This window comes from Tupaia chinensis, unplaced genomic scaffold, assembly GCF_000334495.1.
Source record: "Tupaia chinensis unplaced genomic scaffold, TupChi_1.0 Scaffold000014_1, whole genome shotgun sequence".
Lineage (NCBI taxonomy): Eukaryota > Metazoa > Chordata > Mammalia > Scandentia > Tupaiidae > Tupaia > Tupaia belangeri.
Window position 1 is genome coordinate 4,056,891 of NW_006159444.1, and position 26,126 is coordinate 4,083,016.

The following is a 26,126-nucleotide window of genomic DNA, read 5'->3' on the forward strand; positions in this document are numbered from 1 at the left end:
ACATACCTTCTTCTATTTACTCTTCTCCACTATTTAAGGCCAAATATTCTAGCCTTGAATGACAGAGTATCTCAGACATCATAGGGTATGTCATTCATATGGAAAATTGTACAATTTATGTATAATCTTTCAGAAAAAGTCTTGGTCTTACTGCATTTTGGCACTTTTTAAGTAGATACAACTCCAGGTAAAGAACTTCTGCTTAAGTAAACCAATAAATTGTGGGAATAGACCGCTATTATTACTTAGTTATTTATTTTAGTTTGCTACACAGTGCATGCACTCCCTGGAGAGAATCAGAGATGGGAGCGTGTGAGAAAGGACCCTCTAGAGGATTGATTATTCTACAATTCACTCTTCTCTCAGAATTTTGGACATGTACACAAATGTACCTGGCATGTTTTTCATGTCTCTGGATCCAGGACTCAGACCACACAGTCAGGCATGTAGGATCCAGCTATCTTAAAAACCATGCCACCAGCTGGCCCTGAGAATGACCTTTTTCATGGTTAATTGAACAATAATAATTCATTTGAAGTATTGATAGTAACAATGATGCCTTAAATATCACTTGATGTTCATGCCACATTATGCCCATTGTCACCCATAGATAAAAAGGGCATGATTTACATGACTGTCAGCTGGGATGATTTGACCATCCAGCAGAAATCTGGCAATTTCTGGAGATACCTTTGATTGTCAGACTAGAATAGGGGGTGCCGGCACCTAATGAGTAGATCCCAGGGCTGCTGTTAAATATTCCATAAGGCATGTGACAGACTCTCACAGCAAGTAATTATCTTGCCCACAGTATTAGTAGTACTGAAGTTATGAAACTCTGACTCAGGAACTGGGATAAACACACTCTTCTCATCCCCTATGCCTTAGACTTAAACATTTTGTCAATGAAACTTTAATGAAACTGGGCTCTTTTGATGTAGTTACTGGTTTATACAAAAGAAATACAACTTTGATTATGAAAAGTCTTAAAGCAAAATGTCTTTCCTGACATTCACTTGAAAAATAATTTTTTGAAGCAGTGATTAAAGCACTGAACCTAGGCAAGACTCCCTTTAAATTCTCTTTACTTACCTTTTTCCTTCACCCCACCGCTCTAGATATCTATTGATCTTCTCTCCTCCTCTCCTTCCCTGTCCTCTCCTGTCAATTCAGGCAGGAACTTCTGCCAAGTAACTGGGAACTTTGGTTCCTTGCCATCTTTTTTTCCATTAGTCATCTGATCAGAACATCAAAGGGCCAGAAAATGGACCCACCCAAGTGAGCCCAGAATCTTTTCTGTTATTGAAGAAAGAGTGAGAGAAGAAAAGAAGGAGGATCATGTGCATGTGTGTATTTGTCTGTCATACAAATAGACATCTTTGCTTTGTTAGCCTTTGCCATATAACAAACTTCTCCTAAACTTTGTGGCTTAAAACAATCACAATTCATTATTTCTCAATCTGTGTATTGGCTGGTTAGTTCACAATTAAATATAGATTGTTGATATGAACACACATACCAAAAATGTGCCGGTCAGTGGGTTAATCTCTAAGGTGACCACTCTGGGTAAAATGCCTTCTTCCAACGAGGGATCAGGTATGTGTGGATATGGGAGAGAGAAGGTATCTGAAGTCATAGGACTCAATTTGCAGGTTTCACTTGGGTCCACATATGCCTGAGTTCATTTATAGGGTTGGCTGAGCCATAAGATCCAAGCTGGCCTCACTCATATATCCAGTAGTTCGTTCCCAGTATTACATGAGACATCATGATTTTTCTCCATATGGACTCATCCACCAATATAGATTGTTTTCTTTCACAATGGTTTTAAGATGATAATCCAAGAAACTCCTGGACCTCTGAAGACCTGGAATCAGATGACATAAAGTCATTTCTGCTGCATTATTAATCAAAGCAAGTGCAATATGAGATCAGATGAAAAGAAGGAGAAATCAATTCTACTCCTTGGTGGGAGGAAGGGCAAAGTCACATTGCAAAGGAGGATGCATATCAGAACCAAGGATTCTGTGGTCATAATTTAAAATCTGTCCTGTGGTCATTATGCCAAATACACTTACTCCTTCTCAGGATGTCCAAAGTCTCTCTAGCTCCAAGCTTGACATCAAACTCAAACCCCAGCGTCACTTGATCTGCTTCTGCTTCAGATACAAAAGAGTCTCCTTGGGTAATTCATCTGGATCCATGATCTGTAAGCTAAGGGAAGAAGTTATCTACTCCTCATTGATCTGATATGCAATAATGAGATAGGACCAGGGTCATTGCTAGAGATGCTTCTGTTCCAAAATGGAGAGAATGGAGAGGAGGTTGCAATTACAGGGCTAAGTATTCTGAATTCCAGTCAGGCACACATGGCTACTCCTTTAATTCAGAGGTAAAGGATATTGCTTGTCATTATGATAAATAATGGCTCATGGTTCTGATTGATCCTTTTTGTAGTCTTCTTCCTAGCCTCACAAAGTCATGGTTCCAAAGTTTTCCAATTGTTTTGAACCATCCTGTCCCTTTAGGACAAAGCTGGCTTCCTTAAAATCTATTTGGAGCTCTTTCCATGCCCCCAAAACCTACAGTTTGAAACAAATTTTGGACACATGTGTGAGTACAGATGCATGCAGAAGTTACCTAGAATAAAACACAATTGGGGATACCATCCAGTCACTGTTAATAAGACATGCCACTGAGAAAGCTGTTGATTATAGTCAGCGTGGTAACTCCTTCATGGTCAAGTGTAAACACCCTTGCTAAATTGGGTTCATTTGTGCATTTGTCACATGTCATAATCTTGTCCCCAAATGACAAAGCACTAAGGAATGGTGGGCAAAAAAAGAAGTACAGAAACTAAATATTTGAGTCCATTTCCTTTATTTTCACTCATTTCTAGAGAGACATTGCCTTGGATTTGGGAATGATTTCATATAGCAACATTCACCAGGCCCATGTCCTGTCATAACCTTCCTTCATGGATCTTGAGTTTTAGCAGCCTCCAACTTATGGCGTACATAGGGTCAACTGCTTTTGAAACAGAACCAGTGATGAAAGTTTCGAGGGTGGAGGGCCTTGAGAGTTCCCATAAATTGTTTGTGGTTGTTTTTAACTTTAAAATCTGGCCCTTGGAAATTAATCAAAGTTCAGGTTATAGGGAGACCAGCAGTTAGCGTAATGGCTATGTCGCTGGACTCCCATGTAGTCGACCACGGTTCGAGTCCCAGACCCGGTGGCTTAAACTCACTGCGGGTGCTTGTGCATGTGTGCCCAAGATCCCGGGAGGAGAATGTTGGAGAAGGGATTGCAGCGTGGCCATCCCCCCTGGGGGGTGATTTCTCACTTTCTGTCTCTCTGTCTCTGTCTTTCTGGCGAGTGCATGCGGCCTATAGCGAAAACCTCTCCAAAAAAAAAAAAAAATTCAGGTTATAGGAAGACTTGAACAACATCTATTAAGTAATACTTGCTTGGACCAAAAACTGGTCTCAGATTGGACCCCATGCAGTTTCTTCTCTCTGCAGCATCTGTTTCATAGCATAGTTTTCCCAGCCACTTTGGGGATGCTTTTTCAAGGAGTCTTAAGCCACACAAAATCGTGGTTCCAAAGTCTTCTAGAAAGTACCCTTAGTTCTTGTCCCTTCTTCTTTGGGTTTTACTTCTGATAGTTCCCTCCAGCCATTTTGTTCATCTTTCCCAGTTGACATTGTCCCAGAAGAGAATTAACCACCTTTGACATGTGTTCTATTTTCCCAAATATGCCTGCCCTCAGTCTCTTTTCCCTTCAATTAAACCTCAGTGCTGTCTTCATTTCCTCAGGTCTGATATGATCAGGTCATTGTCTCATTCAAACCATAGAAATTTGAATAACCATCAGATAGAAACCAAACTCCTTGGTCTGTCATAGAAAGTATTTAATAACCTGCTTATTGCCTATTTTTCCAACTCACCTCCAGCTCATTTTTTACTCCCACTCTACTTTATAATGCAGTCCTTACATATTTTCTCTTTCACTTTAATATATCATACCATGCTTTTTGAATGGCTGTCTCTTTTCCTGAGAAGATTCACTACCTTCTCTGCCTGCAGCTTTCCTTCTGCTCTCGAACTTAGATTCCAGAGCTAGGAATGAACAGGTGTTCAGAAACTAATGGCAACTTGAGTTAGACATATATTAGTCAAGGCAAGCTCTTTAGGAAGTAAAACTGATAGATGTTCTTATGATTCAGTGTTGTAGACAAGAAAGAACAGATCCAGGATAATCTGACTTCAAAACCATTTGGGTTTTAACATTGAATTAATAGAAATTAGGGAATAAAACTGCTTCTCGTTCTCTGTGATTCTTAGAACTAAAGGACTTGGTTTATTTGTGGAATATGTGAGAGGACTTCAGAGAGTTTACAGAAAATGAAATTAAAGCATTTTATTTTGGTGCAAAAAAATTGAAATCCATGTGCAATTTTTCATAATACACATTTTCCATTAAAATTTTGAAGACCTCTTATAGACAAACCTTACTGAGCTCTGAACTACAAAATGTGTTAACTAAATTTATAAATTACTTTTATACATACTCAATTGTACTAATTTAGATTTAGAATTTGATTTTATATATTATAACGTTCCTAAGTCTATCAAACCTGGTTTGATTGGTTAAGGTCATTTTGCTGCTATGTGATTTTATTTATAGAATATAAAGATTTTAAGGTCAAACTCAAGTTGATTGAACTATAAATTTATCATTTTCATGAGATTAATATTTGATATGACAAATGTAGTCATTTTTAGTCTACCCTTGAGCAACAATATAACGGCATAGGGATAAAAACTCTGTAGTCTAAAACTTGCTTCTGCCATGAGTGACCTTAGTAAAGATACTTAACTTTATATGTTTTGATCATATTTTCTGTAAAATATGTATCATTGTAATTCCTGATTAGAGATTTGTTGTAAGAATTAAATGAATGAGTACATATATATGATATATAATAGTTAAATAATAGTTAATTAATTAAAACATAATATCTACCAATAGTTACAGAATATCTCTACCTGGTGTATAGAAAATCTTGCCTACCATAATCAGGTTTGTTTTGGATATATATTCGAAACAAAAAAGTGAAACAAAAAAGTATGTGTAAAATATATTAGAATAATGGCATTATATAATTGTATGAATATATCCAAAGTTTCTCCAAATTAAAAGATTTTGTTGTTTATTTTCTTCATTTATTTATTCTTCTATAAAATAATAATTTATTCATTTAATTTTATTTGTTATTATTATTTTTTAGTTGACCAAAGGGAGACAGAGAGAGAAAGGGAAAGGGAAAAAGCAAGTCGGCAGGTCCGGGGACTTGAACTGCAGTCTGCATGTGGGAGTCTAGCACCTTAACAACCATGCCACCTGCCAATCCCCATTTATTTATTCTTATTTGTCACATTGGTAGGCACTAGGGATAAAATTGCTGTCCTTATAAGGTTCACATTCAATTAGGTAGTCAAATGCTCTGCGCTAAAGCCCAGGGAAGGTCAGGTAGAGATGTGGATGTTGGTACCATCCATGGAAAGGTGAAGAGTTGAAATTATGACTTGTTTGTCGGTACCCCCTGCAGTATCTAGTCCTGTGTTTCACAAAGAGCTGACACTCAGCAGATGTTAGCAGAATAAACAGAAAAGGATGTCCTCTGCTCTTGATTTCTTTAGACCTGTAATTTAAGCCATACTGAGCTCTACCTCTTTATTCCCATATTAATTTGCTCATAATTTCCCATATTACTTAATACTTCCATATTAATGTGTTTTACAACAAATTGCCATAAACTTTGCAGTTTGAAACGCATGTATTTATTACCTATAAATTTTTGTGGGTCAAAAGTACATGCACAGCTTAGCCATGTCACATGCTCAGGGTCTCACAAGGTATCAACTTGATGACACCTATAATTAATGTATCAGCTGGTGAGTCACATTCTCATCTTGGACTCATTCATATTGTTAGAAGAATTCATTCCCTGTGGCCATATGACCAGGATATCAGCTTCTTACTGGATGTTGGTTGAAGGCCACTGTTCATTCCTGAAGGGAGCTCATAGTTCCCTGTTATTAGCCCTCTCCATATACAGTTTACTGCCCAACTGTTAGGTTCTTCAAGGCCAGCAGGAGGACCTATCTCTCTAGTCAGCTAAGTTGGAATAACCTACAGTAACACAAGCATAGATGTCTCACCTCATTACTTTTGTCATAGTCTATCAGCCAGAAGGAAGTTCAGGTTCTGTCTGTGCTCTACCTATACCGAAGTGGGGGCTCAGGAGGTGGGAAGTTTTGGAGGTCGTCTTAGGGTTTATTCACCACTCTCTCCATCTGGTCAAATCCCTGTAATGTCTCACGTCTAGAGCTCTAGCTCAGTGCATTACTGTGTAACCCTCTACTACTCACAGGCTTGTTTATCACTCAGTTCCACCTTCACATCTTTCTGGGCAGTGTAACCTTGGCATTGAGTTGGCTCAGTGAACTTTTAATTATTTATTTTTTCTTTTTATCTATTATTTATTTATTTAATATACAGAGTCTTACTATGCTGCCCATGCTGACCCCAAACTCATCAGTTTTTGCTTCAGCTTCCTGAGTAACTGGGATTACAGGTGCATGCTGCTGCACTCAGATTTGAACTTTAATTCTTAGCAGATATATTGAGGTATAATTCATCAGTGAACTTTTAAGTATATTAAAGTAAACACAGGGCTAAGATATTGCCAATTTTAAAGCACTTGCTGATAATTTTTAAATAGATTGTCATATTAATTCATGTGCTAGGGTTTGTATCAATCCTTCTTTTAAGGAAGGGTTGGCAAAAATGAGTTAGAAAGGGGACCAGCAGTTAGTGTAATGGCTATGTCACTGGACTTTCATGTAGTCAACCATGGTTCATGTCCCGGACCCGGTGGCTTAAAACTCACACCGGGTGTGTGTGTATGCATGCCCAAGATCCCAAGATGAGAATGGAGAAGAAGGGATTGAGGCGTGGCCATCCCCCTGGGGGTTCATTTGTTGTTTTCTGTCTGTCTGTCTGTCTCTCTCTCTCTCTCTGTCTGGAGAGTGCACATGCCCTATGGCAAAAACCTAAAAAAAAATGAGTTAGAAAGTAAACTCATCTTATGAATCCTTCTAGAGTGATATAACTATGAACATTTTTCATAGTGCAACTTCATGACATATTGTTATATAACTGGACAATTTTTTTTTTCTTCTAGATGAGCAAGAAATTGTACAAAAACGCACTTTCACAAAATGGATCAACTCTCATCTGGTCAAGGTAATGGAAATGACTCAGAGTTGCAGGTTTACTTAACTTGAACCTAGGAATCATTAAGTGCACAATATGAAAGAACACTGTTGTTGATATTGTCACTACTACTAATCACTGATATCAGTAATCCTATTTGTTTAATTGTCACCTAAATGTGACACTAAATAGCTTGCTCTGGGAAGAAATGAACTGATAGAGTCAGGAGCAATTACTTCACATCAGTTCCACGACTTTTGAAATGTTTCATCCAGCTGTTCTTCTATAGTAGTGTACTTATCATAGCAAAAAGAATTTGTGCTAGATTTGTGTGTGTGTGTGTGTGTGTGTGTGTGTGTGCATGTGTGTGTGTGTGTGTGCACTTATTCACAAAAGACAGCAACAGTAAGTGATGTGCTGTGAGCAAATAATTTAATCTAAGATGATTGCAACAGTGTCTAAGCTCCCCCTTAGGTACTTGGATAAAAAAGTCACTGGGGTGGCAGGACACTAAGAAGACTGAAATCATTCTGACGTTATCCACACCAACATTAAGTTGTAGTAAGTGGCTGACTATGTGTCTGGACATTGTAATGTCTTTAAATTAATATAAGAAACACTAATACAAAATCAATTTTGCTCTTGGCAAATGATAATAAAATTAATCTTATTAGATTGATGAAAAGATTAGGATACCAAGATACAACACATTTGAATAAGTAAATTCAAATGATAGAAAGATTGCCAAAATGTTCCTAGAGCATCCTTTTGCTGAAAGTAGTATCTTTAACATGAAAGTCACAACCCTACGGACAGTTTTTGGTCAGAAATTTCCTCCAATCCATTTTTATAATTCCAAAATAAAGAATGGTAATACATTTTAGTCTTGTTCTACATATTAACTGCTTACTTTGTGTCAGCGCTAGATTTTTGAGACAGGAAAAATTAGTAAGACATTTTTCCAGGCCATGAAAAGCTCACTGGACCAGCAGATGGCATAATGGTTACATTGCTGGACTCCCACATAGTCAACCATGATTCGAGCGTTGGACCTGGTGGCTTAAAACTCATTCTAGTCACACGCGTGTACATGCCCAAGACCGCAAGAGGAGAATGGAGGAGAAAGGATTGTGGCATGGCCATCCTCCTAGGGGATGATTTCTCTCTTTCTGTCTCTGTCTCCCTGGTGAATGCACATGTGCTATAGCAAAAATCTCTCTCTAAAAAGAGAAAAACTCACAATCTAACAGTGAAAGAAGTCTAGAACAATGTCTAGATACAGGATAAACTATACTTGTTTTTCCTGTAACCTCTACTTAAAAGTCAAGTGCTGGTTCTATGGCCCAGTAGTAGCACCAGAATCTGCCTCAAGAAAAGGCAGTGAATGCAATAGGGTTGACAACTTTGGGGCTCGTTTTCACAAGTTGGCTACTTCTTATTCCACAGAATTTTCATCAATTCCCCATTCCAAAATGAAATTAAAGTTTTTTTCAACTTCTTTTAAAAATTTTCTTTTTACAATTTTCTAAATTTTATTTTCTCTTTTACATTCAATCACATTATTTAGCTTACAAACTGAATATTTCAACATGTGAACACTTCTCCCTAGTCCCATTTTTTTATTATAGTAAAAGATTGCATTCTAATTGTAATCATATTAATAATAAATTTATAAACTATAAAGAAAGTAAGTCACCTAAATTACACAATCCAGATGTATTCATCATTACAATATTAGTCTCTACTTTCCTAAATACAAACATATCATTTCATATGAACGATTTTGTGAGATACTATTCTGGAAGCCTCTGTGTCACACAGCTCATCTTTCCTCATTGATCAGTAGAGAACTACATAATCATTTTAATGACTAAATAATACTCTATTTTATTTATCTGCTACGAATTAGCTAGTTGCCTATTGATGGTCATTGAGGTTAGCATCCCCAACCCCCAGGTCACCAACCAGTTTTGTTGCCTGTTAAGATCTGGCCATACATACATACTCTATGGGATACTATTCAGCCATAAAAAATAGCAATACCCTGGCATTTGATATAAAGTGGTCAGATATGGAGGATATGTTGCTGAGTGAAGTAAGCCAGGCTATGAAAGAAAGATATTGTATGTATCCACTTAATATATACCAACTATCCATACTCTATGGTAGAGAGCGAAATATTGGAGGACATAAAAGCAGTGAAAATACTAAAGAAGAATAAGACAGTGTGGAATGGGGGGCTGAAGAGAAGAGGATAGAGAAAGATAGCAAGAGAACAAATAGAGAGGCATGACATTAGTGGGACATAGATATGGCTTATTACCTGTTGATGATGACATGTATAGTATTCTCAACAGGATGGGTCTGAGAAGTATTTCATGATGGGTAAAGTCTTTTTACAAGCAAAATGAGAAATAGTGATTGACTGGTTAAAAATATAATTAGAATAATTATAATAATGAATAGGAAAAACAATGAAAAGATAATGAATGATGAAATGGGGGTTTTAATGTGTCTGTATTGACTGACATGCATGGCATTCCCTTTTGAAGAAGCACTGTAATACACTGTAAAGTTATAAGCAAGTCAATGTAATATAAACAAGATTATGATGATAATAAGTAAAAAATAAATTTAAAAAATCCAACTTGCTGGTATATATCCTTAAAAAAAAAAAAAAAAAAAAAGAACTGGCCATACAGCAGGAGGTGAACATTTAATTATGGAAGTTCATGGCAGTTTGTATGCAGGGGGCAAGTGAGCAAAGCTTCATCTGTATTTACAGTCACTCCCCATCACTCTCATTACTGCCTGAATTCTGCCCCTTGTCAGATGAGTGAAAGTATTAGGTTCTCATAGGAGCATAAACCATACCATGAACTATGTATATGAGGGTTCTAGGTTGTGTGCTCTCATAAACCACCTTGTCCCCTAACCTCATCTGTGGAATAATTGCCCTCCACAAAGCAGGTCCTTGGTGTCAGAAAGGTTGGGAAACCACTGATTTATAGGGTTATCACAGTTTAATAGTAAGTAAAATACTACAGCAAAGATTCTTGGACATACATTTCTTAATACACTTTTTTTTTGTTATAGGGTATGCGCACTTACTGAAGAGAGAGAGAGAGAGACAGAGAAAAGGAATGTGAGAGATCACCCCCCAAGAGTGATGGCTGTGCCATATTCTTTCCCCTCCATTCTCCTTATGGGATTTTGGACATGCACATACATGCATCCTGTGTGCTTTTCAACTGCCTGGTCTGGGACTCAAAGCATGGAGTCAGCCACATGGGATTCAATGCCTTAACCACCACACCACTTGCTGGCCCATGATTTTTCTTCTTAGGATAAATTTCTAGAAGTGGTTAGTCAACAGGTATAAGGAGCTATAATTATTTTTAATTATTTAATTTTCTTTATTACTATTAATTTAAAATTTGCTATAGGGCACATGCACTCATCAGAGATAGAAAATAGAGAAAGTGAAAAAGCAAGCCACCTGATCTGGAACCTAAACTGTAGTCAGCCATGTGAGAGTCCAGCATTTTAACCATCACATCACCTGTTCGCCCCTGAGGAGCTGTAAATTTAATATATACTAAGAGCATATAAAATTCTATATTTCCTTGAACTATTAAAACACTCCCTAAAATTTTTAATAGTTTTTTTCCCTAATATGATTGGTTAAAATATATTAAAATTATTTTTTTTTTCATTTTTTAAAAAGAAAGGTTAATTATTTTGTGAAAAGTTGATTTCTTCGGATACTCATCTACATACTGAATACTTAAAAAGAACAGTAACTCAGAAAGTATGCTGTAGTGCGCAGGATACAAAGGACCTTTGTGGAGGAATTACATACTGAGAGTTTGGTTTTGAATTTATTATTATCATTGTTTCCAAGCAATGCGCATATTTATGTGGTAGTTGGTTGTTGTTATTGAAAGTAACTCTTCCAGTGTGCATCCTTTCCTAGGCTCTTTCCCAGCCCTGCTTTTTGAACTCAGTCCTGCTCTTTCCTACTGAAATATTTAAGCCTTACCTTTAATGTGTGGTACAAGCCCTTTTTATAAAGTGAAGCAATTTCAAACGACATGTGACAAAATGAGCCTGTCCCTGGCAACTGCCCCCATGCCTTCCTCTGAGACCATCCCTTTTCCTTCCCTGACTGTCCTCTCCCTGTGCTGTAGAATTCTCATTTTTGACACTTCTCTGGAAACTGCACCATAAGTACAATTTAGGATGCCTTAAATTATTTTGTACTTTTTCCTATCTCACCTTTCCACCATTGAGAAATTTCAAACATTGTAAAACTTTTACAATATATACTAGTTTTTGGAATTTCTTTATAAATCCTAGTGATTCTAGGCAGTTGTGTATCATACAGAAAATGGTGATCAATTAAAAATAAAAATAAAAGTCTTTCATTTTTTATTTTCTTTGGATAATAAAAACATTGTATTGCAAAAAAAAAAAAAAAAAAGAATGTTAAACACTGTATTGATTATCTCAGCCATTGGGCCAGCAGATGATGTGGTAATTAAGACACAGACACTGGATCCCACATGACTGACTATGCAGTTTGAGCTCCAGCCCCAGTGGCTTGAAAAACATAGCAGGCAAGTGTGTATATGTGCCCAAAATCCCAAGAGGAGGATGGAGGAGAAGAGATTGTGATGTGGCCATTCCTCCTGTTGGGGATGGGGGATGATTTCTGTTTCCTTCTCTAAGTGCTTAACAAGTTATTTCACAGCATATGTCTTTATATATCTGGAAATTTAATCCAGACAAGAATCTAAAGTCCACATGTTTTCCTTACATTACACATTTTTGCATAAATCTCTTCATTGCCATCTTTTAAAAAAAGTATTTATTACAAAAGACTCTTTTATGTATGTATCTACATATATTCGTTCTTTTTTTTACCTCCTACTACTACAGCATACCAAATGAATTTTCCCATTATGAATACACTGTACATTGGTTCCTTTGAAGATATTGTTACCATACACAGTACCGTCAACAGATAATTTTCCATTTCTGCGTTCCTAAACATTTTTACTTCTTTCTTTTCCCCTTGATTCCCTTCCTCTCACCCTCTCCTCTTTCCCACCCTCCTCCTGCACTCTCTCTAGTGTCACCATCGTTCTCCATGCTTTTATCCCTGCCAATCTTTCAGTTTCTGCCCTAGAGTGCCGACATTCCATACATATTGAATGGGGACACACAATGCTTCTCTTTCATAGTCTGACTTGCTTCACTTAGTAGTAAATCATTGTCATCCTTACCTCCATTTCCATCTCTACTTCTATTTATCTTTTTAGAAAACACATTCAGCCTGCAATTTCTTCTTCAGAGTCTCAGTGAGGTTACACTTATGTCTATCCCAAATTCAAATGAAACTATACACTCCCCTCCCCATTACAGAGTCCTCATTTCCTTCTGAGAATTCTGAGGATGATAATATCTAACTTATAGAAACCAGCTCACTGTTGTGTGTGACCTCTGGACCAAGACATTGTGTCACTTTTCTTGCTGCTTTTGTAAAACGCTTGCTCTCAAAGCCATTCTGGGTGCTAGAGTGTGTTTTAGCTCATTACTTTAGCACCCCACAGACCTGGGCAACAGGCACGTGTGTGTGCATGCATGTGTGTGTGCACTCACATACACATATACTGCTAGCTAGGTTCTGCAGAACCATATGTTATGCCAAGGGTCTCACTAAGCCTCTCATGAAAATATCTTTAAAAATTGTTTGTCCAAAAGTCATTATTACCTATCAGCAACACACATATAACTCCACAAGAAAATGATTTTTCAGTCACAGGCAGGCCCCAAAGCCTTATTACAATAAAAACATTTCTCAGTAGGTAAATTATTTTACAAAGAAATGAGTTGACCTGTCTCATAACCTTTCCTTATCTTCTAGAACTTCTTGAGTCAAGTTTTCCTGATTCTATTGCTGATTAAATAACCAAGACAGGTGGTTTGTCCTATAACTAAGAAACATTCTGCCTCAAGGTTGGCACCCTAACTGCTGTCAGCTTTGATACTATCTGGGGTCCTGTCATTTGTTGGTCAGACTGATTCTTATTTGGTTTGTTGATTGTTTGCTTGTTCTTGTTTCTCTAATACTTACTTTATTTACTCTGTCAGTGGATTTAGGCTCTGTATCAGTCAGTGTAGGTTACTATAACTAAATACCAGAGATGAGGTGGCTTAAACAACAAACACTCATTTCTCACAGTTCTGTATGTTGGAAGTCCAAGATCATTAAGGTGCCAGCAGATTCAGTTCTTGGTGAACATCTTCCTTGCTGGACACAGTGAGAGAACAGTTGTCAAGTAGCCAGCTGTTGTGAGCTAGAGAACTCTTGTCTCTCCTCTTATAAGAACACTAATGAATCTCATCATGAGCTACCCACCTTCATGACTTCTTTTAACCTGATTAGGACCAAAAGGTTCCACCTCCAAGTACTGTCACTTTGGTGTTAGGACTTTAATATATGGATTTTGGGGAGACATAAACATTTATCCATAACAGGCCTCAAGTTTATTCTGAGGTCTGGCTTGAAGCCCATGAGAATTTCTGCTAAACCTGTAACCCTCGAATGATGGTAGTAATAAGCTTGCCTCTCTTTTCATATTTAATGTTTCTTTTCATGGATAATCTCTGTTATACATAGCTCTGTAATTGAAATTGTTTCAGATAATCTGATATCCAACTATTACAAGAGTTAAAATAAATTTTAATACGGTTGGGTCTCTTGAACCCCTACAATTTTCTGTTGATATCTACTAATAAAAATTAAAACATAACCCATGTCAAAAGTATTTTTTATACAGATAATCAATATATTAGTTTTAAATTACTGTTACTTATGCTACATGATGGGGCAAATATCTGAGAATGAGAAAATAAAAAAGTACTAAATTAACCAGGAAAAAATTTTACCTTTTTTTTTGCTAGAATACAATCTGGAAATATTTTTTATGATTTTTATTATATGAACACTTTTGCACAAAAGTCATGGGAATTTTCAAGGATTTAATGAGAATGATAAATCCTAAAATCTGTGATAGTATTTTGCTACTGCAATGCCTTCTTTGAAATTTTTAAGCAACCCAAAGACATGAAAATTTTATTTTAAAGGACAACTTAAAAGACCATATATTTGGAAAAAAAATCTATATGTTCTCAAAATTGTCTTTGGAAATTGACTATTTCCAAAAATAGCTTTACTAACAGGTAGCGACAAATTTAAGAACTGGGGCATTTAGCTGAAAAGAAAAAAGGATTTTTCTTTTGTCCTAAGGTCACTCAGTCTTGCATGCATTGGGAGATGTTCAGAAACGCTTTTGAAGGTATATTTGGAAAGATTTTTTATATAAAAAATTCACTTTTGTTCTTGAGTACTTTGCTCAATTGAAAATTAATAAAATATAATTAAATAAAATAAACTCTTTTACTGATGATATTTTATTTTATTGTAGCAATTTATAAATATGGCAACAGCATGAATATAAATAATACAAATAAAAATGCAATGTGATTTTCAAAAATTGACCTTAAAATTTTTATTTTGCCAAAGAGCATGTGTGCTCATGAGAGAGAGAAAGAGAGAGAGAATATTTTTCATGAGGGATGATCATGTGTCAATCTCTTCTTTTCCATTTCTCCTTCCTTTTGAATTTTAGGAAGGTATACACACCTACCCAGTGTGTTTTCCAAGGTGCTGGGTCCTGGACTTGAATCGTGCCATAGGCCATGTTGGATACAGTTGCCTTAACCATTATGCCACAGGCTGGCCTCTAAAAACCTTTTCTTGGGGACCAGCAGTTAGTGTAATGGCTATGTTGCTGGACTCCCATGTAGTCGACTGCAGTTCGAGTCCTGGACCTGGTGGCTTAAACTCATGCCGGGCGTGTGTGCGTGTGTGTCCAAGATCCTGAGAGGAGAAGAGAGGAGAAGGGATGGCAGCATGGCCATCTCCCCTGGGAGGTGATTTCTCACTTTATATCTCTCTGTCTCTCTCTGTCTGTTTAGCGAGTGCATGCACTCTATAGCAAAAACCTCTTAAAAAAAAAAAAAAAAACTGATGCCGGTTGTGAATGCATGCATGCCCAAGATCCCAAAAGGAGAATAGAGGAGAAGGGATTGCTGTGTGACCATCCCCCCGGGGGGTGATTTCTCACTTTCTGTCTCTCTGTCTCTGTCTTTCTGGTGAGCGCACGTGCCCTATAGAAAAATCTTCTCAAAAAAAAAAAAAAAAAAAAGAAAAAGAAAAAAGAAAAAAAAAAAAACACAAAAACCCCCAAGAAAACTTTTCTTAAAACAACAACAAAAAAATCTTATTGAAAGTAGGGGCAGAAATATAAGGATTTTCTCCATGTCCTTTATTTATGCCACTTTAGTACATAAATGTAGATTACTAGAGTTTTTTAGTATAATTATCTATTTTTTTTGATGTTTGCCTTGTTTCCAGACTGAACTCTGTTTCTGCAATTATGTAAAACATTGCAAATCACTAAATGTCAATATACTTGAATGTAGCATTAACAAAAATTAGTGGTTATAGTTATTTCATATACCCGATAGTTCCATTTAGGGATAAGCCTACATTTTTAGATATGGACTCTTTAATGTTCTTTGTTTCTAAGAAGAAACTTAAGTCTTTGTATTCTGTTACCTCTGTTAAGGAAAGTTGGTGGAGTTATTTTTTATTTATTATTTTTTAATTAGTCCAGTTTGATTTTGAGTGATAACACCAGAAAGACAGAGAGAGACAGAGAGTGAGAAATCACCCCCCAGGGGGGATGGCCATGCCACAATCCCTTCTCCTCCATTCTCTTCTCGGGATTTTGGTATGCACGCACACATGCCTGGTGTGAGTTTAAGCCACCAGGTCTGGGACTCGAACCGCGGTCAACTATGTGGGGGTTCAGCAACATAGCCATTACGCTAACTGCTGGTCCTTTGAGTGATAACTTTTAAAGTTAAGGTGAGGTGTGGCTTGTAAGCACTCATTGCTAAAATGTGTTTCTATATTGCAGGGCTCCCATTTATTTGGTACTTACAGTACCTTAACAATTTTTTTCCCCTTATTTAATCCTCATGACAGCAATCAGATGTATTATTTCCTCTATTTACAAATTATGTTCATGAAGCATACAGTACATAATAAGCTTATGGTCAGATAACAGTAAATAGTAAAGCTGGATATCCCTCTTATGACTCTTAGGCTTGGACACTTGTCGGTCAACTTGGGCTGCTATAAAGAAAAAAAACACACTAGATGGTTTCTACAAAAAGGATTTATTTCTCTCATTTTGGGAGGATGAAGGTGCAAGATCAAGGTGCCAGCAGTAAGTCAGATAAAAAGAGCTGGCAGCTTAGACTAAAGTAGTACATAGAGAAAATGGATGGATTGAAAAGACGTGGGAGTGAACTTGAGAGAATTAAGTAGTTGATTAGAATCTTGGAGAAGGGAAAAAAATGACTTCTAGATTTAGGATGTGAGCACATGATTAAAATAACTCACAAGAGATAGGAAGTACAGAGACTTGGGAAAGATACTAGCTTCAGTTTTAGAGAAATTATCTGATAGAAATTAAGCCTTTGACCTCACTGTTAGGAAGTCATTGTCCACCACTCCAGTGTTATAGCAAACACCAGATTCCAGGAAGTGAATGAGTAAATGAGAGGTAAAGATGTTAGGACATTGAGTATATATTACATGTCCATGAGACAGAGTACTAGCTAGTACAGAAAATTGAATCTGATAAGAGCTATTTTAATAAAGAGCTAGCTTGGGACCAGCAGTTGGCATAAGGCCATGTCACTGGACTCCCATGTAGTCAACTGTGGTTTGAGTCCCAGACTTGGTGGCTTAAATTCACACCTGGCACATGTGTGTGCATGCCCAGGATCCTGAGAGGAGAGTGGAAGAGAAGGGATTGTGGTGTGGCCATCCCTCCTGCGGGGTGATTTCTCACTGTCTGTCTCTCTGTCTCTCTCTGTCTTTCAGACGAGCACATGCACCCTATAGCAAAAACCTCTCAAAATAAATAAAGAGCTAACTTTTTTGTTTGTTGCAGTCTGAAACCAGCCACTGTTTATTTACTGACAGATTACAGAAATAATCATGGTGGATACCTTAGTTCACCCTTCTAATAAGTCTGATGATCTGGTCTTCTCTTTTGCCAGCATCTCCACCTTCTACAAAATGGGTGGTCTTTTTCTTCATTCCACCTCATGGAAAAGATAATTTGAAGGGCCACAGAAAGTTATTTGCTTCTTTGAAGTGTTTTCCAACACTATAGATTTCATGAATCAGGTCCTTCATGCAGATGATGCCAAATTTACCAAGAGGTCAAGCAATCAAAATGTTACCTGTTTGGAACCAGCAGTTAGTGTAATGGCTATGTCGCTGGATTCCCACGTAGTCGACCACGGTTCGCGTCCCAGGCTTAGAACTCACGCTGGGCGCGTGTGTGTGCATGCCCAAGATCCCGAGAGGAGAATGGAGGAGAAAGGATTGTGGCAGGACCGTCCCCCCGGGGGGTGATTTCTCGCTTTCTGTCTCTATGTCTCTCTCTCTCTGTCTGGTGAGCACACGCGCCCTGTAGCGAAAACCTCTCAAAAAAAAAAAAGTTACCTGTCAAAGCAATTTGCTTCTTATTGATTTTGCCATAACCACATTTGTAGATCAGTTCATTTACTGACTTCAGGTTTGGGTACCCCCATGCAACATATGTTTCCACAATTCAGCGTGTTAATTGAGACCTTGTTGAGCTTAACAAATTTGCCATTGAAGATCTGGCAAAGATGAAGAAGCTGCAACACCTTTCAAACCTTTGGGCTCACTCCATTGATACCCCTGATCCTGATGACAAATGCCAGTTTGGGTTCTGCAGGTACATAGAAGTTGCCAGCTTTTCTTGCCATCCTGGCCATGCGAATCTCAGTTCTGTACATGTGTCTGTATTCCTTATGATAGTGCTTAGCTTTTTCATAGATAAGCTTCCTCCTTGTCTTTTGAAGCATCTTTTGAGCAAATTTCTTTCTCAGGCACTTGATCTTCAGTTCTGCAAAATTCCTTTGCTTTTTCTTAAGGGTTTCTGGCACAGCAAGAACCTTTTTCTTGGTGGTTTCTGCCACAGCAGGAGCCTTTTTTCTTGGTTTCTGCCGCACCAGGAACCTTCTTTTTCTTCTCTTGAACACCCTCCATGGGTGTTCAAGAGAAGAGACACATACTCAAGATAGCTCTTGAGTATGTGTCTCAGTGAAAGGGAATGATCAAGAACTATTGGGTTGTCATAAAAGTCAAGATGCATTTTTCCAGACTTGGCGCTAAGTTCACTTTTGGAAGTACTAGAGTCATTTGCATTTATGTGATTACAATGTCATTTGACAGCTGACAGTTCTAGCTTCATTCTAAAAAAAAAAAAAAGTAAGCCATTTGGTTGAGTTTTGGAGATTTTACAAGTTGAAGGTGGAGGGCCAAACTGCATGTTAGCTATATTTCACTGTTTTACTTCCATAAAATGTGCATCTAGCATGTGAAAAATTGCATCAAGTTTACAGTGACACTGCTTTATAAGAATGTCAGTGTCAACGATGATTCACAAAATTCTGTGCTGATGATTTTGACCTTAGCAGTGTTCCTCAGTCATGGAGGCCCACCAAGTTTGATGACGACAAAATAAAGGCATTTATCAAATCAAACCCACATTACACTACACAAGAGAGTGCAGAAACATTGAACATCCATCATTCAAGCATTCTTGACCACTTGAAGAAGCTGGGATACATAAGCTTGATATATGGGCCCTTCATGAACTCAAGGAAGTTCATCTGACAGTATGTGTAAACATCTTTCTATGCTCATTAAACACGAGGAAATGACTGAAAACTGGTGATGAGAAGTGGATTGTTTACAACAATGTGGTGCAAACAGTATTGGTACTGATGTGATGATTTGCCTCAAACTATATCAAAAGCAGCTATCCAGGGGGACCAGCAGTTAGCGTAATGGCTATGTTGCTGGACTCCCATGTAGTCAACTGTGGTTCACGTCCTGGACCCGGTGGCTTAAAACTCACGCCAGGCACGTCTGTGTGCATGCCCAAGATCCTGAGAGGAGAATGGAGGAGAAGGGATTGAGGCATGGCCATCCCCCCGGGGGGTGATTTCTCACTTTCTGTCTCTCTTTTTCTCTCTGTCTGTACGCGCCCTATAGCAAAAACCTCTCCAAAAGAAAAAAAAAAAAGCAGCTATCCATCAGAGGAAGGTTATGCTCAGTGTGGTGGGAATTTCAAGGTGTTTTATGAGCTTCTACCAAGGAACCAAATAATTCATTCAAATGCATACTGCCAACACTTGGACAATTTGAATGAATCCATCATCCAGAAGTGTCCAGAGCTCACTGATCATGAAGGAGTTGTGTTCCACCACAACAATGTGAGACCACACACAAGTTTGGAAGTTGAATGGGATGTGTTACCACACCCATCATACACTTGTTTCTCTCTCTTCAATACTCCTTGTGTGGTATAACATTCAATTCAGATGAGGTTGTAAATCAGTACCCTGAACAGTTTTTCACCAATAAAGACAGGTCCTTCTATAAAGGAGGAATTATGAAGTTCATTGAAAAACAGCACAAGGTTTACCAAACAAAATGGGAACTATATCATTGATTGAGCTATTTTCTTTATACAAATAAATGACCTTTGAAAAACATAGACAACATACATCATGACTTTTCTGACAAACTAATGGAAAAAAAAAAGGCTGAAGAAGGAAAGGAAGATTATTTGGAAGGTACAATGTTCGTGAAGAGGCAGGGCATATCAGAGTATAGATGAAGGGTGTAATTTGTACAAAAAGAGAGAAATCACACTTCTCTGAGACCAGTGAAACTAAGTATAGATGTGCCTAAGTTCGGCATAGAAATAGAGAAGAAGACAAAAATGGAATAGACTTGAATTTGACAGAATCCCCATCTAATGACTATTGATTTCTTAGGTCTAACAGTAAATGCTTACATTTTTTTCTTCTTTTTTTCTCATTATTATGCCAGGTATGTATATAGGTGTGTATGCAGGTATGAGAGTCAGAGGGCACTTCATCCCAACAGGACTTGGTAATACCACAATTCCATTTATTTCAAGAGTGAGTTTCTCTGTGTAGTGCTTAACCACTGTAAATGTAGAGTCAGCTCAGCCTAAATTTTGAGCAAATCAATTACATTAGAATCAATATATTAAAATTGACACTTAAAGGGTACACATGTTAGTTCTTTTGTAATTTAAAATTAATCTTGGGACCAGCAGTTGGCATAATGGCTATGTTGCTGGACTCCCATGTAGTCGACCATGGTTCAAGTCCCAGACCTGGTGGCTTAAACTCACGCCAGGCACGTGTGTGTGTGTACCCAAGATCCTGAAAAGAGAATGGAGGAGAAGGGATTGTGGCATGGCCACCTCCCCTGGGGAGTGATTTCTCACTTTCTGGCTTTCTCTGTCTTTCTAGAGAGTACACATGCCCTATAGAAACAACCTCTCCCCCACCCCACCAAAAATAATTGTCTTAAATCTGGCTCCGTAAACTAGTAAGTAAAGGAGCCACATACCTGAGCTTGATTCAAATTTCAGCCCTAGTGGCTTGAAAAACATGTTGGATACATTTATATGTGTACCCCAAGTCCTGACAACATGGAGCAATGGAGGAGAAGGGATTACCAACAGTGAGGGGGGGCATGAGTCCTCTTTTTCTCTCTCACTGTCTCCCTCTTTTGAGCAGCATGTACCCTCTGATAATTTTTTTTAATGCCTCAGAAAATTTCTAAATTTTACACAAGATCCTTAGATTTCTCTAATTGTTTAGTACTGATGTGGCCACCCAAAGGAAACAATTTAAAATATTTTTTACGGGAACCAGCAGTTAGCGTAATGGCTATGTCGCTGGACTCCCACATAGTCGACCGCGGTTCGTGTCCCGGACCCGGTGGCTTAAAACTCACACCGGGCGCGTGTGCGTGCGTGCCCAAGATCCCGAGAGGAGAATGGAGGAGAAGGGATTGCGGCGTGACCATCCCCCCTGGGGGGTGATTTCTCGCTTTCTGTCTCTATGTCTCTCTCTGTCTGTCTGGCGAGCGCACGCGCCCTACAGTGAAAATCTCTCCAAAAAAAAAAAAAATAGAAAAAAAATATTTTTTACAAAAAGCTTTATAAAAAGTTAGGCTTTTATAAATTAAAGAAAGATAGCATAAGTAATTTTAAGGTTATTTATTATTGATTATATTCTGTTATTAAATGCTTCTACTTTCACATTGTCTGTCATTTTGTCAAATGAAATAAAGTAGTATATTTGTACCTAAACACCCTTGATTCTAACTGTATGATATTTGGCACTAAGCCCTTTGGGAGGAAATGGGCCTTAAATAGCCATTTTTTTTAGTGTTTCTATAAAAGAAATTTCTTTTTAGTATGCAATGAAGAGTCCTTTATCCATCTGCCAGCCTTAAATTTATGAAGTTATCAAGGACTGGCGATAAGCCACTGTACATCCTGTCTTTGGGATGACCTCAGACATGACATGAGCATCTTCTCACTTTTTGGAGGAAACCCCCCCACCACCACCACCAAGAAAAGGTATCATAAAACATTATTTAGTTTTCCATTAATTGCTAGGGCTGTCATTAAAAAGTACCACATATTATGTGACTAAAAATAAGAAATTAATTATCTCACAGTACTGGAGGCTAGAAGGCCATGCCCCCTCTGAAGCGTTGGATGGAATCTTTCCTTACCTCGTCCTAGCTTCTGGTGGAAGCTTCTAGTCTGCAACACATGACATTCTTCATCTTGCAGCTGCATCATTCCTACCTCTGCCTCTGTGCATATCAGTTTCTGTGTCCAAATTTCTCCTTTACATCAGGCACTAGTCATTTTTGATTGGGACTCACACTCATGATGTCATTTTACCTTGCTTACCTCTCTAAAGACCCAATTGCCAATTAAGGTCATGTTCTATAATACCATAGGTCAAGATTTCAATACAATATTGGAGAGGGGGCAGGGTACAAATACCCTGTAACATTCCATTAAGACATATTTTGTTTTAATCAAGTTAGATGTATAACTCCTTTAAAAGGAACACTTTGGATTTTCCACTTTTTTTTAATAATCAGGCTAATTATGACTTTGAAAGATATGATCATCGTCACTAAATATCACTTTAGTGGTTGCCTTCATATTCTTCAACTGTCTTTCAAACAACAGTACTAAAAGACAGCAGAGAAGCACATTTTGAATTGAATTTCAATCTCTCTTGTTTCCTCGTATATACTTTGATAGGACTATTAGTGAATAAAACAAGATAAAGCAAAGAGAGAAAGAGAGATTGACTTGATGCCACAATCCTCCAATCTCCAGTAGTTTTTGTCATAGGGCGGACCCCATGATGCCTCCAGATAAAATAGAGAAAGGTGAAGGATATAATTCACACCAGAAATTTTCTTTAGTAGTTTTCTTAATGTATGTGAGGTGATGAATATGTTAATTAGCTAGATTTAATTATTTCACAATGTATACATATATCAAAGTATTACTGAGGACCCAGCTGTGATGGCATGAGTGGCTACAATGTTGGGCTACAAAGGCTGAGACCACACAGGTGTTCTGATTTGACTTCTGATTTGAACCTAAAGACTGGACACAGCAGCATGTGCCAATAATCCCAGGGACTCTGGAAGCTGACCCAGAAGGATTGTAAATTCAAGGCTACCCTTGGCAACATAGTAAGACACTGTCTAAACAACTGCTGGGCTTGAAGTTACATAGTGCCAGCTATGTGGAAGACTGAGGCAGCAGGATTATGACACAGAACTAGTCTAAAACAATGGTAACAATTTAAAAATTAGATACACTGTAAGTCTATACAATTTCTATTTGTCAATTATGTCTTAATAAAGGTGGATTTAGAAGAAACCTGCTTCTATTTTTTTAAGCCTAAACATACTGATAAATTAGTTATTTCAAATATGAAAGATTACAAAGGAAAAAATCACCATTTCAAGAGAATAGCATTTACTTATGTATTTATAGGATATATTAATTTACTGATAACATGGGTATAGATCTCACAAAGAGTATGAAGGTTAATGAACATTTTGATAAATCTTTATCAGATTTTCTTCTTTGGAAATGTATTTCATTTTGGATCAGTTAATGGCATGGAGATTAAGGCACTGGATCCCACATGGCCAACCGCACATTTCGAGTCCTGAATCTTTTGTCTTAGAAAACATATCAGGCTTTCCTTCTCACTGTCTCTCTCTGTCTCTAGTGAGTGCCCATTCTTTATGGCAAAAACCTGAAAAAAATAAAGAAAAAGATACTGGGCATGTGCACCTGCATGCCCAAAATCCCAAGAGGAGAATGTAGGTGAAGGGATGGCATGGTGGTCATCCTCCCTGGGAGGGTGATTTCTCACTTTCCCTTTCTCTCTGTCTCTGGTGAGTGCATGTGCCCTATGTCAAAAACTAAAGTATATATTTATTTACCTTATATATATATAACTTATTCATATATTAATTATACAATTATTTCTTAAATGCTGCTTAATATTTTAGGCATTGAGAATGTAGCAATAAACAAAACAGTTAAAAACAGTTCCTGCGTTTTGGAGCTTATATCGTAGTAAGGGATAATAAGATGAGTAAAGAAGATAGGAAAGCTGTTTTGTTAAGGGGCTGGAGAGAGGAAAGGGTGGAGAAAGGAGGAAGTTGGAGCTTCTAAAGTCCCCCAGGGATGGGATTGGGATGAAGGAAGTTGCAGTGGAAGTATGTAGAGGTGCCCGGATTCTGGTTGACTTTTGCAAATTAAGTCAGCAAGATTTGTTGATGAATCCAATGTTGGGTATGGACAAAAGAGTGAAGTCTGGGATAACCCTAACTTTGTACTGCATGAAGCAAATAACTCGGTAAGTATGCTTATTTTATAGCATGGAGTCTAAGAACCTTATTTCATCTGAAAACTTAAGGGAATTTTTCTGAGCAGATTTATTGCTTGGCTGCCTGGAGGGCTGTTATTGCCTTTGGGATATTTATTCAAAATTAAATTAAATAATTGAGGAAGTGGAAACAATTATGCTATTTGCCACAGGAAACAAAGAAAAGAATGGGAACTATCTTCCCACTTTTGCCTAGTAGAGGTGGAAAATATTCACAGTAGTGCCTCTATCAGCGGAGGGAAAGAAATTTATTATATATAACATTTTTTAAATTACCTCACCTTTTCTTTGGTGATACTGGAAACATTCAACTAGATTTTCTGAATAGAATGACCCTTTTAGAAGTTAATGCTATTTAGCTACTGCCATTGGTTACAACCATAGTTCCGTTGACTTGTTCCAATGCTTCTTTGACTTCTGAGACATGTGCGTGTGGTGGCTCTTTGCCAGCCTTAGGGGAGGTAACTCTCTCCACATCTGCTGCTCAACCTCTCTTCCCTTCCCACTCTTCTCTCCATTCCTGTTGTTTAGCTTGTTGCTCCCACCCCGCAGATAACCATCAGAGAATTAAAAAACTCTCCACTAGTTCTGGGATGGGAAATTTCCCCAATATCCTGTCTTTCAGACTGTTAAGTAACTCTTACCTGAAACATGTCAACCAGAAGTAGTGGTTAGTTCGGCTCTAAAAGTATTGGGCCATTCTGGGCATAGAGCTTTCAAGATTGCACAAAATGCACCTTGAGCAGCCCTTACCTGAACTATCTCTATATACTGGGCAGAAGGCAGTTTTGCAAATATATCAGGCCATGACTAGGTGCCATGGTCAACAACCCCCCTGACTATATTCAACAGTGTGTGTGCCTCTACTGACATGAGTAGGCATCTGTAATGTGTGCTTTTCCTTAGTCATTTTCTATCTATAGTTCAATTTTATTGGTATCACCACATATCCTGCAGTCACAAGTATTTATCTATGGGCTATGTGTTTAGTATTTTAAAGTAAAATGTATTGTTATTTTTCTTCATAAAATGCTTTGAGAGCTCTTTCTTGAAAAGTAAAAAAGCATTTAGTAAAATACTAAAAGGGATGATGGTAAATAAAGACTTGAATGGTCTTGGTAGGTGATTTTATCTTTTTTTTTTTTTTTTGCTACACACAAGAATCAGAAGGTGGAAGCAACCCAGGTGTTCATCAATGAATGAACATATACACAAAATGTGGTGAACATAGTTGCACACATAATGACATTTTGTCCCGTGGCTGACTGTGCATACAACTGTCCCTTAAAGAACACGTAGGTTATGCCATATAGCCTAGGTGTGTGGCAGGCTATACTCTGTGTTTTATATTACACTCCGTCATGTTTGCACATGATGAAATTACCTAACATTGCATTTCCCAGAACATATCCCTATTGTCATGCAATACATGGATGAATATATAGCAGAATATTATACAATCTTTACAAAAGAAAGGACCTTCTGACCTCTGCTACAACACAGATGAACACTGAAGACATTATGCCAAAGGACATAAACTAGGCACAAAATGGCAAATGCCATGTGACTTTGCTTACATCAGGTATCGAGAGTAGTCAAAATAATTGAAAAAGTAGATTGGGGACTGACAGTTGGTGTGGTGGTTAAGGGGCTGGACTTCCACATGGCCAATAGTGGTTTATGTTTCAGACCCAGTGGCTTGAAACTCAAGCCAGATGCATGTGCATGCATGCCCAAAATCCTGAGAGGAGAATGCAGAAGAAGGGATTGTGGAGTAGTCATTCCCCTTGGGGATGGTTTCTCTCTCTCTCTCTCTCTCTCTCTC

At 37.8% G+C, this 26,126-nt stretch overlaps 1 protein-coding gene across 1 annotated transcript in view; it reads left to right on the top strand.

Moving 5' to 3' along the window:
- SYNE1 (spectrin repeat containing nuclear envelope protein 1) overlaps window positions 1-26,126 on the top strand; it is a 596,966-nt gene that overhangs the window by 81,156 nt on the left and 489,684 nt on the right. The window contains exon 3 of the mRNA XM_027769865.1: window positions 7,251-7,312. Coding sequence (XP_027625666.1) covers window positions 7,251-7,312 — 62 coding nt within the window. The remainder of the gene's footprint in view (window positions 1-7,250; window positions 7,313-26,126) is intronic.